This window comes from Rhyacophila brunnea, unplaced genomic scaffold (assembly GCF_057557595.1).
Source record: "Rhyacophila brunnea isolate RB1 unplaced genomic scaffold, BYU_Rbru_1.0 scaffold_4, whole genome shotgun sequence".
NCBI lineage: Eukaryota > Metazoa > Arthropoda > Insecta > Trichoptera > Rhyacophilidae > Rhyacophila > Rhyacophila brunnea.
In genome coordinates, this window is record NW_028233068.1 from 16,272,963 (window position 1) to 16,287,713 (window position 14,751).

The 14,751-nt window shown below is 38.3% G+C and overlaps 1 protein-coding gene across 1 annotated transcript; it reads left to right on the plus strand.

Annotated features, from left to right (window-relative positions):
* The first annotated feature begins 8,992 nt into the window (after nt 1–8,992).
* Nucleotides 8,993–9,695, plus strand: mRpS25 (mitochondrial ribosomal protein S25). The gene has a single exon (XM_085953846.1). The coding sequence runs from the start codon at nt 9,131–9,133 to the stop codon at nt 9,629–9,631; it is 501 nt and encodes a 166-aa protein (XP_085809972.1). The 5' UTR covers nt 8,993–9,130; the 3' UTR covers nt 9,632–9,695.
* The last annotated feature ends 5,056 nt before the right edge of the window (nt 9,696–14,751 follow it).

Below are 14,751 nucleotides of genomic sequence, written 5' to 3' on the forward strand. Positions count from 1 at the left end.
TTAAAAAAGATCGTGCGTAAATCATTTCAAGTTTATTATTAAAATAATCATCAGTAAACTTACAATTATGGAGAAACACAAATATCAGTAGATTTCTTGAATTTAGAAAAAAAAATCAAAAATTCAGTATATTGGCAAAAAATATCCGTAGATCTACTGAAATTTCCGTAGATATGGCAACACTGTATTCATAGACGATAAATATACTATCATAGACTAATATACTTTTCTAAAGTCTGGGAATTAGGCCTACCGCGCATGAACGATTTCCTATCGTACGGTCAACAATCGAGGAGTTAACGGAGTAAGGCCTACCGCGCATGAACGATTTACTATCGTACGGTCAACAATCGAGGAGTTGTAACCATCGTATTGCAATGCAACCCCGCGCATGGACGATCGAGCGAACGGCCGAATTGAAAATCTGTGTTCAGACACAAAATTTTACACCGATTCGAACCGGCCGGTGGCCCATTGGCAATGCTTTCAAATGAGAGCGCGCGCATGGACTATTGTTTCGCCGGCCGAGTGCACTCACACAAGCGCACCAAGTGACGCGTATGGTATGAAGCGCACACATACTATTACATCGAACCGCTATGAAACCACATGGCACATGACGGCTTCATCGATGCGCATCGGCATCATTTAATTATTCATTAAATGAGAGCCCGCACATGACAAGTCATAGCCGGCCGAGGGTGCACTCATACATGCACGCACAAGTGACGCGGTCGTATGTAGGGCACGCATACATCGAACCGCCACATTTGACTTGACAGTTCATTGATGCGTACCTATTGGCTTGCATGACTAGTCCCATTTTTTCAGTTTCTTTCTTCATAAATTAATAATACCTATATACACCCACATTTTAAAACAGTTTGATAATCTATACAAAACCTATATATATTATATAATATAAGCTCTACAAAATCCATTTTGACGTTTCTTATATTGCAATACAATTACAATTACAATACAATTAATTAGAAGGCAATCGCAAAAATGATGCTTAGGTGTCAATATAAATAATGTTTAAAGCAGTAATATAAATGTATATATATTCGTGCTGCTATCGTTCATAATATACCTATTATTTGATGTAGATAAATCTACAACCAAATAACACCACCTAGGTATATCTTTTTCGGTTCATCGATAAAAATTTTGGTAAATGTGGCGCAGATGCCGTCATGAGATTGTATAACTATCTTTTTTGAACCAAACTTAACATAACCTAACCTAACCTAATCTAACATAACCTAACCTAATCAAACCTAACCTAACCTAACCTAATCTAACCTAATCAAACCTAACCTAATCTAACCTAATCTAACCTAACCTAACCCAAGCTAACCCAACCTGACCTGACCTAACCTAACCTAACCTAACCTTTTTTTTTTTTTTCGGCGGGGGGAAATCTTCTTAAGACACCACCAGCAGTCAGCGGCGACTGACTGATGGTAGTGTGGGATTCTTACCCACTAAAACCCCCCTCCTCTTCTCAGCTGCCCCCCCGGAATCCGCTTTTATGCATTACTTCAGGGAGGCAGCTATGTCCTTGCCTTTTGTTAGGCACCACGAGTTTAGGTTTCCGACGAGCTGATGTGTCCACCTGCCCTTTGTGGAGGCATCCCACCTTTCTTTCCATTTTTGCATGGTCAGCTCCTTAGCGTCGACTTTTTTTTGACCGTTGTACACTGCTTGCCTTTCTTTGGCAACCAAATAACCAAATAACACCACCTAGGTATATCTTTTTCGGTTCATCGATAAAAATTTTGGTAAATATGGCGCAGATGCCGTCATGAGATTGTATAACTATCTTTTTTGAACCAAACTTAACATAACCTAACCTTACCTAATCTAACATAACCTAACCTAATCAAACCTAACCTAACCTAACCTAATCTAACCTAATCAAACCTAACCTAATCTAACCTAATCTAACCTAACCTAACCCAAGCTAACCCAACCTGACCTGACCTAACCTAACCTAACATAACCTAACCTAACCTTCTTTTTTTTTTTTTTTTTTTTTTCGGCGGGGGGAAATCTTCTTAAGACACCACCAGCAGTCAGCGGCGACTGACTGATGGTAGTGTGGGATTCTTACCCACTAAAACCCCCCTCCTCTTCTCAGCTGCCCCCCCGGAATCCGCTTTTATGCATTACTTCAGGGAGGCAGCTATGTCCTTGCCTTTTGTTAGGCACCACGAGTTTAGGTTTCCGACGAGCTGATGTGTCCACCTGCCCTTTGTGGAGGCATCCCACCTTTCTTTCCATTTTTGCATGGTCAGCTCCTTAGCGTCGACTTTTTTTTGACCGTTGTACACTGCTTGCCTTTCTTTGGCAAGCAGGTCTATGGGCGGGGTGGCAGTCAACACGAGGATGGCGTCCTCCGACACCGTGCGGTATGCCGAAGCGACTCTGAGTGCACTTCTTCTTTGCACCCTTGCCAGAGTGAGCCTCGTGCTCTCTATTTTCGTGGCATCGGCCCATATTGGGGCGCCGTATAGGAGGACGGAGTGGACCACTTCGGAGTAGAGTTTCCGTCTCTTTTGTTTTGGTCCACCGATGTTGGGCATCAGCCTGGCAAGGTCTTCTGCAATTCTCGTTGCCTTGGACGCCGCCTTTTCTGCGTGCTCTGCAAATCGCAGCTTGTCGTCGATCTGTACTCCGAGGTACCGTAATGATCTGGAGAACGGCACCTCGAAGCCGTCGACCTCAAGTTTTGGCGGCGTCAGCTTTCTGCGCCTTGTGAAAAAGACGGCTTCTGTTTTATAGACAGCGAGTTCGAGCCCTCTGCTGTCAAGCCATCTTCTGACTTTTCTTATAGTCTCCTCTGCAGCAAAGCGTAGTAGCTGGGTTTTTTTAGCTGTGACGAGGACGGCCACGTCATCGGCGAAGGCAACCAGAGTCGCTTCTTCGGGCAAGGGGATTTTAAGAAGGCCATCGTACATTACATTCCACAGAGCTGGCCCAAGGACTGAGCCCTGTGGAACACCCGCCGAAACGTTACGTTGGCACTTCTTGCCCATGCACTCGTACTCGAGTACTCGCTCCGTGAAGTAGCTCTCGACGAGCCTGACGATGTGCACTGGTGCGCCGATTTCGACAAGCGCGTTGAGGGTTTGTTCCCAATTTGCCGTGTTGAAGGCGTTCTTGACGTCCAGTGCAATCAACACGACGTGCTTACTTGCCTTGACACTTCCTTGCCAGGCAAGTCGGATCGTCGCTACTACCTTCGCTATTGCATCGATGGTAGATCGACGAGGACGGAAACCGTGCTGGTTGTGTGACAGTCCTTTGTCTTCATCCTCCAATGACACCTGGAGTCGCTGAAGGATTAGTCTTTCTAGCAGCTTTCCGGCTCCATCGAGCATGCAGAGTGGTCGGTACGAAGATGGGCCAGGTGGCGTCTCTTTGCCCTTTGGTATGAGAACTAGTTTTTGCCTCTTCCAGGGCGAAGCGAAAGTTCCTTCCCGCAGACATGTGTTAAAAACCGCCAGCAGCAGCTCAGGGTCAGTCAATGCGATTCGTTTGATAACCGCGTTTGGAATGCAGTCTGGTCCTGGTGCCTTTGCGGTTTTTATGCGCTTGGCAGCTATAAGCAGTTCTGCTTCAGAGAATGGGCTGATCACCTCGTCCATCGCAGCACAGGAACTTTTTCTGGGCTGGTGCTGTGGAAAAAGGGTGCTTATTACCGACTCCAAATTGCCCGGACCCTGGAGGTAGGGATCTACGACTGCAGTCCGGAGCCTCTTTCTTACAATTTTGTAGGGCATGCCCCAGGGATCTTCATTGACTGAACTGCACAGCTCGGCCCAGCATCTTGCCTTGCTCTCTTTGATGGCTCTCCGTAGCGCCTTCCTGTGGTCTTGGTGATTCCGTTGGAGGTCGTCGTTGCTAGGTCTCCGTTGAGCCCGGCGTCTGGAGGAAAGGCATTCGCGGCGGAGCTCAGCAATGTCTTCGTTCCACCAGTAGACTGGCCGTCGCTCGTTTTGGCTGCTACGTCTGGGCATTGAAGCGTCACAACTGTGTTGCAGAAGGTCATTCAGAGCGCTGGTAATTTCCTCAGCACTAGCACTCTGTGGTTTGCTTAGCACCGCACTCCTTCTTTCAGCAACGGCCTCATCAAGTGCCGTCAGGCTGAGCTTTCGGACCCCCCAACCGGTATTTGCGAGATTCGGTTGAAGTCTGGTGAAGCACGCTTCTAGATCAAAACTGATATAGCGGTGATCGCTGTGGGAGTATGCGTCTAGGACTTGCCAATTTCTGATTCCCCCCACGACCGATTCGTCCGCAAACGTGGCATCAATGACCGAACCGTTACTGCCTCGGACGAAGGTGTGACGACTACCAATGTTAGCCGCATGTAAATGCAAGTGAGACACCATCTCAGAGAGCAAGACTCCTCTTCTGTCTGTTGTCGATGAGCCCCATTCTGGAGCTTTTGCATTGAAGTCTCCGGCAAGGATTACAGGTAGGATTGACGTTTTCACGTCATCTTCGAGGCGTCTGAGGTCATTTGCGAAGGCGTCTATGGGAGAATTGGGAGTGAAATAGCAGCTGTAAAGTCTAAGCTTTTCGATCTCTACCCATGTCCAGCCGCCTCCGTTATCATAACCGACGCCTGTGATGCGTAAGTGAGTAGTCGGCACGTAAATTGCAGACCTCGAACCTGAGCCTGAGTACCACCGGTTTGGGGCATTGCGATGCTGCTCAGAAATTATCACGAGGTCTGCTCGCCGCTCCTCAGCTATCTGCACCATCAGGTCCTGGGCAGCCTGGCAACCATTCAGGTTAATTTGGAGGACTCGGATCATTTTTTCTTTTTCTTGTCCTCCAATGCAGCTCTGAGGGCTGCGCAGTTTCTGCTCCCTGTCTGGTGATCGCAGCTCTTTTTGAGGTTGGCGCATGTCCTGCAATTGGGCTTGTTTGTGCAGGCGGCGGCTTTGTGGCCTTCCGTCCCGCAGCGATTGCACTCCTTGCTTCTGTCTTCAGGGCTTGTACAATCCGCTGCGAGGTGCCCAAATCCATGACATTTGAAACACCTTGGGAGGTGAGCCCGAGGTCTTAGTCGGCAGTTCACCCAGCCGATCCGTATTTTCCCTCCCTTGATAAGGTCTGCGAACGCATCTCTAGGTAGTCTGACGACCGCCAACTGGGTGCCACTAAAGGCAGGCCTAAGAGAGATGACTTTTGCATCCTTTGCCATTTGGGGGGACGCAGCCGTCAAAGCTTCCATCAGCTCGATGGTATCAGTTGCTCCGTCGATATCACGAATTTCGACAGTGACGCTGGGGGTAAGCTTTCTCACCTGAGCTCCTTCTCCCAGCGCCTTGGTGATTGCGTTTGCGAGCTCTTCGGTTTGGCTTGTGCCTCTTTTCATTTGCAGGAGCAAGTCTCCACTCCTGGTTTGTCGAATTCCTGCTACCTCGAGATTCGGGAGAACAACGTTCTTCCTGATGCGCCTGAGAGTCTCCGCGTAGGAGGCGTTGCCCTCAGCTTTGACTTCAATTGCGTCGTTTCTGGGTCCAGGAAGTTGTCTTGTCTTCTCTTTTCTTGGATTTTCTTCTTTCCCTTTCTGGGACTTTTCTTCTTTTCCGTTCTTGTTTTTAGAGTCTTCTTTTTCTTTTAGGCCATTTGGTGATTTCCTCTTTGGTATGGATTCTTTTTTCCCCTCCTTGGCCTTTTCTGCTTTGGCCGTTCTCTTGGAAGTGACCTTGCGCCACTTTTCCTCTTCTTTTGGAGACCCAGCTTCCGTGAGTGATGAAGTCTGGGTAGCCTTGGTTTTTAGCTTCGACCCAGTCTCAGCCACGTCTTGGCAGGTGCCCGTGTCATGCTTGCGGAGGTCAGCCAATATCAATACCGCATTGGTGATCACCGCTAGTCCCTCCTTTATCGGGGCGTGGACGTTGGTTTTTTCCTTGATGTACGCCATCAAGGACGTGACCTTTGCCTCCAGCAAGTCCACCGTCTCCCACATCTTCGTTGTATTTGTTTTTGTTTTATAAGTGTCCATAGTTGATCCCACGAGTGGCAAGGGAAGAGAGGTCCATCCGACCAGAGCCCCGCATAGCCGGATAAGCCAGAATACTCAGAGGGGTTGGCAGGTACCTCTGAGGGATCGTTTGCAACCTGTTATTTTGCGTCTACAGGCCACTCATCCATCAGCACGATGCCTTACACTATATCTTGGGTTAAAGACGTTGTCTGTTCTTAGTAAGCTGCCGAGGCAGCGGGAGCCCCCCTACCACGACAAGGTGACAGACGCAGGGGGGAACCTAACCTAACCTAATCTAACCTAACCTAACCCAACCTAACCTAACCTACCCCAACCTAATATTACCTAATATAATCTTAGTTTGTGATAATGATGCATCAAAATGTATGAGCATTTCAAATTTAAAATTAACATTTATTGGATTGAAAAACCTATGCGCCGACAGAAAAGGGTATTTACTATAATTATCGACATTCAATAAACTGTTTTCGTAAAAAAAAATATAAAACCTCGAGGGCATCTGCAGCACAATTACCTAAGTTTTAATTAACGTCAGTTTTGAAATAGGTACTTATAGCATAATTTGAATCTGAAAGTAGGGTACCAAAGACATATTTATGTTTGCCAAAATATTGTTTAAAATCATTAAACCTAATTTTCTTAGTGTTTGTATTCTTTTACGATTAATTAGTTAGCATAGTATATTGATACGTGAAGACTACTTTTTCCTTAGTGCAAATCGATCATTTCAGAGTTGTAGTTGATTTGTGAATATCATCCATTTCCGATGTGACGAACATCTTTTTAAATGTTGTCAGCGCTTTGTGAAAACAGTCTATTCAATTGTGCGAATATATCGAGGGTATACTGACAGAAAGCATTAAGTCATTAAAACAAGTTCTGAGATAATCGTAAAAAGGACTTTAATTTTTTTTTCAAAGCTTTCTCCCACGTAGATTTCTTTATGATTTAAAAACATTTTTTCTACATTATAAAGACTAACCTTTATGGCAAACACAATATACGACATGTTACAAGTCCTGTATTTTGTATACGCAGAACGCATTAGGTCATTATCATGCTTTCTATCAGAATAAAAAAATTACAATATGATTTAATAATGTTTCTATTTTCTCACCATTATATCCTATGCCTTTGTGCGTTTTACCAGGACGCAGAGCATAAAATTGTATACATTTTGGCATTTAAAACAGAAAACAGCAAAAACTGAGTTAATGCGTTCTGTCCATTGATATACTACTGGATGAATCATATTATGCTTCTTAAAATGACGCCCGATTTTCAGCGAGTCGGCCTTTGTTAAAACTTACTGAGTAAGCCCGGTCTAGCTTGCATCTTACTCTAACTAATAGTCAGCGCATGACGACTTGCTCTGTATGTTTTGCATTGCAAGCTCCCTTAGGTTCACTATTCCAAGAACGCAAATTTAGTTTTACAGCCAGGGCAATACGGGTGAAATTCGGGAATCCATGTTAACGGTCTTAACGCATTATACCTACAAGGAAATATTATAAGACGATATTCGTTAGATCTTTTGTGGTACATTTTTAAAATGCCACTTGTATGGGAACTGCTCATCTAGTAGTATATCAATGGTTCTGTCAGGTGTCAGTATACCCTCGATATATTCTCCTTTTATATACCTACCAGTGTTGCCATACTTTCAAAGTGGAATTATAGTACCGAGTCTCCAAAATTATAGTATTTCGGCAAAAAATATAGTACGCGTTGAATGACGAATACTTTTCTGCATTTTCCAAAAATTACGCGTAAACTAATTAACGTCACCTTTTTTTAGACAAAAATTCAAATGTAAGGTGATTAACGTCTCCTTTTTTTAGACAAAATTTCAAAAGTTAGGTATTTTAGTCCTCCCGAACAGCTTTAGCGCTATTTTTTATCTATTTATCCAAATTTTCAAAATTATAGTATTTTAGGCGTATTATACATGTTTTATATCGTACATAGTACGCGGGCCAAAATTATAGTACAAATACTATAATTATAGTACGGTTGGCATCACTGATACCTACTATAATAAATCTATATTGTAGTGTTGCCATGTATACTGAAATTTCAGTAGATCTACTGAAATTTTGGTCAGGAAGAAATTTTATTATGATATTTGTGATGAATAAAAGTCACTTTTATATGATATTTTAAAAGACACTTGTGAGATTATGTCAATATGCACGCTTTCACCAAACACAATCGTTGAATTTCATACATTTTTGTCAATCTACTGATATTTTGAAGAAAAAAACCAAAAATCTACTGAATTTTGAAAATTTTTGTTGGCAACACTGCTATATTGTCTGACAGCCATAGATATAACAAATTTGGTAGGTATACTCAAAGAACATCTTGGTTAGGTACGTGTTAAAACTGTGAACTAACAAGCTCCTCCCATTTTTAACCGCAAGAGAGTAGATTATCATATTTTATGAATATTATTTTCAAAATATTTACTCTGAATAAATTGTGGCATTTTAAGGGGGGCGTTTATTTCTTTGTTGTGGTGTACTTTTGTCATTGTTGTTGTTAACAATGTCGGATTGACTCGTAGCATTAGAATTCGGGAACATTTGTTTTTAAGTTAGGTATTATTATAGTGATGCCAACCGTACTATAATTATAGTATTTGTACTATAATTTTGGCCTGCGTACTATGTACGATATAAAACAGGTATAGTACGCCTAAAATACTATAATTTTGAAAATTCGGAAAAATAGATTAAAAAAAATAGCGCTAAAGCTGTTCGGGAGGACTAAAATACTAACTTTTGAACTTTTGTCTAAAAGATGAGACGTTAATCACCTTCTATTTGAATTTTTGTCTAAAAAAAGGAGACGTTAATCACCTATATTTTTTGCCGAAATACTATAATTTTGGTGGATCGGTACTATAATTCCACTTTGAAAATATGGCAACACAGGTATTATATATAATCTATGGGCCAGACCATAGATAATTTGGCCAGAATTCACATAACCTCAAATATCTGACACATTTGTTTATTTATAGTATTTATACGGGTGATCTGCGGACGTTTAATATCTTTTATTATTATTGTGATTTAATTATAACACAAACTCATCATGCCGTTCATGATAGGTAAAGCACCTATACGACGTACCATGCAATACCTAACAGCCGGTAAGCTAGTGTTCAAAGATAAAATTAAAATCATGTCGGTAAATTACAATATCTTTGGGGAGCATCACGCCGAAGCCGAAGACTTTGTGTTCTGGTACTTACCGCAGATTCAATACAAAAATCCAAATGTACAAATCGCAACTTTCAGAAACATGACGCCTTCGCCGTTTATAAAGTTTTATATGGACGATGGGAAACACATCTTAATTGATATAGACAGCCAAAAGAAGGAAGATGTTTTAGCGCATTTGATAAAAGTTGTAGGAAAGTCTGAAAAGGTTTTAGGGGCAGAAAGTGTTCAGAAAGAGAAAAAGGATAATCCCGCCAATTTTGGAGTTGCTTGTGAAAGAGCCTGCATTTGTGAAATGAGAGGGCAAGTTCCGTGCAGCGGTGTCGTGACATTACCCAACTTCATGAGAGGAAAATATAAAAATGTAAAGTGAACAATAACAATTATGTCGCCTTTCATTATTAATGTATTTTTATGTGATAGTTGTAAATAAATGATAGCTTAAATTATTCACATGTTTTTATTGATTTTCAAAGTTGGATGATACAGGTAAATGGACCTAAATTAATAATAAATTTAAGTTTTACTTTAATTTTACGCCAATTACACTTTATTATTACGGACTTACTCTAAAATAATGATGAAGGTTGAAGGAATGAATAGTTTTTCAGTAACACTATAATTTTATCAATACCTTCATTCATTTTACCCTTTGCGGCCCAAGACCTCAAATTATTCAAATAAACGAAAATTAAAAACGGTTTTATAACAACATGTATTTATTATAAATTAAATTAATATTTTCTTTTTTTTACATTTATAGTCCAGTTATTAAGGTGGTTATACGTATTAACCACTGGGCAACTAGAACAAAAAACATATATTTAACAATTAGTAAATTGTTTTCTATGAAAATAATGTGACAGTATTAAAAATATGTCAGTGGGAGTTTACTCTTCTTCTGGAATGATTAAGCCAGTATTTTCTCTGAAAGGCTGAGGCTCAATATAAGCACCCTGATGTTTTCTCCACCTGAAGTCCTTAGCAGACAAACATTGTGCTGTACGTCCACTTCTAGCCGCTCTTCATTAATAGAATTTATGTTTTCCTCGAATATATCCCTCGAAATTTGAATTGATTATCACCTCTTCGTCTTCAGAATCACTATATTCCGATTCAGATCCTGAAGGTATATCCTGTAGAACTTGCAGGATCTGGTCTTACTTAGTCATAGTTTCCCAGTGTAACATAATATAAACAATACCTAGAAAAACTTACCAGACATTTCGGTATATTAAATATAGTGTAAACTCTGCTTGAAATCTCTTCGTGTGACACCACTAAAAATATTTAATATAGGATTTTTAGATCGTGAACTTTATTTTTAATATACAGATGACTGTATTGTTTGTCATTATAAAAAAATGTGGGTTCTCCAAACTAGCACAAAAATAATAGCGGATGGTTTCACTGAGAAACCACTAGGCAACAAAGGGTTAAAAATGTACTCAAGAATTTGTGACTTTTATAAAAGCCAAAAAATTAAATATACCTACGTTCATGTAAAATTTATTGACAATTAGGAAAGTGCACGCCAGAAACCTGTTACCCGGTATGAAGTCTACAGCGGTAGTCAAGTGTGCACATTGATGCAGTGCAAGCTATAACAAAACAAAGACAATTGTTTGTCTAACAGGAACACCCAATAAAAAACCAAGTCTCCTTACTAAAGGTTGAAATTGAAATCACTTTAAAACAAAACTGTAGCACAATAACACAAAAAAACATAATTCATTATAAAAATAGGGGTTTATAGTTCATTAATATTATTCGTTACCAGGCGAACGACAAGTTTCACAATTAAACTTTAAGAAAAAATAATATGTACCTAATGTAAGTGAATTTAATTAATAATTTATTCCTGAAGCGAAACGCAATTTTTTCATGAGACGGATCTCCTGTCATTTCAAGACCTGTGTGAAAAAGCTCTATTTGTAAAATGTACGTCATATTTATGACCTCCACAAGAAAATTTCTGCCTATCTACCAACTACGCCATCTCAATTCAAACTTATCGCATGTCTGTTTATATATGCACAAGAAATTTTTAGTAGTTATCCAGGACTATTTGCGCACATTACATTACTATAAACTGATAAAATTTACAATGGTTTATATTTAAAAAAAAAAAAAAACACGTATTTCACTATCCAACACTTTTTTAATAAGGAATTTGTACACATATATATTTAATCTTAATTGATCTAGATAGGTACTTATGCATATTCACAATTGAAAATTAACAGAGATGAATCAGGTATGAAATTAAAAAATTATATTTTCAGGTGGTCTGAACACTCACAGTAAGTAGTTATAAACTAGAATATTGAATTTTCATTACATTCATTGCACAAAATAAATCCTTTGCTTACTATAATCTCAAATCAAAACACATACAAATCATAACAAACCACGAATAACTTCTATTTTATCATTGAATTAATTTATTGAAAACATATAAGAAAAGTATATTTCTTTTAGAGTATCCATTTCACCAGCAGAAAGTTAGCCAAGTTTAAAAAAGAATGAAGAAAATCAATATAAATCCATCTCTAAACCACTCCATACTGGATCATTTAACAATTTTAAGAAACGGTTAACTGCAGTTGATTTAGTAAATTTTAATAAAAAAAAAAACATTTCCAAATATCACGACTGACTTGAACAAAGATGAATTTTCCACAAAATATTATTTAAGTCTATCCTATGATTAATCTGTTTTATTTCTAATCAAACATTCCCCATACCGAAGTGATCTGATCCATGTCGTACACTATAATATAAAATTGGTGCAATAATGTTTTGTAATAAAAATAAGTTCATTGAATGGATGGATGATGATGCTCATTGGAATGTTAGAATAGAAGTGAATTTGTGTATTTGTGTTAACCGAAGAGATTGAATTGCTGAATAGGAACGATTTGTACAGTTGATACCGATTCCAGGACATTTTTAAGATGATTGAATTGGTAACTATATAAAAAAAAAAAGTAAGACACCATTGTTTGTAAATAAAGAAATTGTTATTTGCAGTTATTAATCTAAATTAACTCTAAAAAATAAAAATAAATTACGCTTGGAAAACTCAGTGTAGTCCTGACAAATCAATCTCAGAGTTAGTGACTAGTGCAAAGTTTGCTATATAATGCACAATGATTTGCAGCTAATTAAATCATCAAAGTAATCTCTCTCCAGATTCACTTTCATATGAATAGGTATCATCTACAATTTATATGAAAGGTTTTCTTCAAATTTGTGTCACTAATGCTGCGATTACATTATGATCACGTCACATGCTGTCACGGCAACAAATTTATTCTATGGATTCGTCATTTCGCAGAATATTTTGAATGATCACTATCTCTACAAATTCAATTATGGAAAATGCCAATTCTATTATTATTAATTATTCACAGTAATTTCAACGGTTTCTACGTGTGAGTATGTTAAAATTTCTTGCGATATTGCATCCATCCAACAGACCATAGATAATAATTTAATAGAAAATCCATAGAGAAAAAAATAAAAACAAAGAACGCGTTTTGATGTGAGTCGAAAATGTGTAGGCATTCAGAACCTAATATAAAACGTTCATCGAGTCATGTGGTTGGCGATGTAGCGCGATATACATGAGGTGTCCTCATTGTTGTTCTGGCCATTTCGACAGATTTTGCCAACCGAAAATGTTCGTTTAAAGGTTCAAAATGTGCTACAGGATAGGAGCATCGGTCTGATAACATTTTGAATACCAAGAAAAACGACATTACACATCTTTTTCCCGTAGTGGTAGCTTACTGTAACAGTACATGGCAGCACATAATGTGATGATAATGTATTCGAACCTTGAAGCAATTCAAAAAGAATACTTGCAATAAGTCTTCAATTATAGGATATTTTTCCATGCTAATAAGACATCGAACATCTCATACCCAACCGAATGCACGCAATCTTGCAACTGCTAGGACCTACCGAAGGCCTTATATAATTTCTTCTTTAGAGTAATATACCAAACCCTGGATACAAAATAATGTAATAGATAAATTTAAACCGAACTTCAGTTACAAATAACACTACTTGGAATGGATTGCAGAATATATTGTTTACAGTGAATGCAATATGAATGAATAGTACAATGCAATAATAACAAAATCACAAAACCAATTTCAACGACTCCAGAAGTACATAATCAAAAATTTGAATTGAAAATCGTCGTGACTACACCCTACCTATATTATCATCTATCTTAAGCTACTAAACTGTCCCAAGAAAGTTTGTAAATAAATATATTGCTATCAAGAAGATCTTTGATGACTTTCAGATGCCTTAAAATTTTATGAAGATTATATGTACGGGCCAAACCATCATGGCTGTGACGTCATAGCGGCAATCTACAGAACTGAATATTCCGCCGATCTTTCGTGTATTAATGCGCCCTGGCCTCACTTTTGTCATTTACATGATATTCAGCGTTATAACGTAACAGCCATGATCTTTTGGCCCGTCTACAATTTGGAAGAGTTCACATTGAAAAGACTCGGATCTCTTTAGAAAAATTTTCACTTTATACTTGGTTGCAACAATCGTTTACTTTAAATATATAAGTCCAACATTTCCATATATGTATATACATTTACTATCCAGTTTAAAATTATTTCAAATAATGTTAAAAGGTTTACTACAGCGTTAAAAAAACAGAAATTAGATTAAGTAGATTAAAAAAGTTTATTTTCTTGTTTATTCAAAATAGAAAGTATTAGCATTTGCATAGAGATCAATATACGTTAGAATAACTGATATTTCGAAAAAAAAACATTATGCATAGCTAATTTCTAAAATTTAATTTCTAAAAAAACTATAGGGTCAGTCTTAAATTATATAAAATAAATATACATAGGATTCTATTAATAATAATAATTATAATCCCATTGCAGTTTTCACGCTAGTGTTAGATAAATATCAAAATACATTATATAAGAAATCAAATCAAATGTACGGAAAATCGCATATTACAAACAAAAAAGTGACACAATCACATTATTTTCAATAAAACGTATTAGTCTCTGTCTCCAAATAGCTACAGCTATTAAGAGCTTTACACATTACAGACCGGAATTATAATATACATTAATACATTGCTAAAAAAGCCAGTTTTCAAAACTGCTCATTTTCAACCCTCATGCTTATGAATTAGCATGAGAGTTAGCATTTTTTATCACATTGAAGTGTCGTTAGCAAAGTCACAATATGAATAATTTTAATCAAAAATTCAATCATTCAATCAAGAGTTACGAAGCAGAAGCTAATCTCGAAAGCGACCGGTCCCTCAGTGTTTTTCTCTCTTGGGAAATTCTTAGTTGTTTTACCTTAATTTGTTATATAGGTATGATTAATACTGACATACTGTTTATTTATTACTACATAATATAATACTTGAGTGTCTTTGTGACATTTTGATGAAATTTACCATATCAAAATGTCTAATCGTCTAGTAAA

Excerpts from the sequence above, each read along its gene's own strand:
- mRpS25 (XM_085953846.1), top strand. The coding sequence starts at position 9,131 with ATGCCGTTCATGATAGGTAAAGCACCTATACGACGTACCATGCAATAC.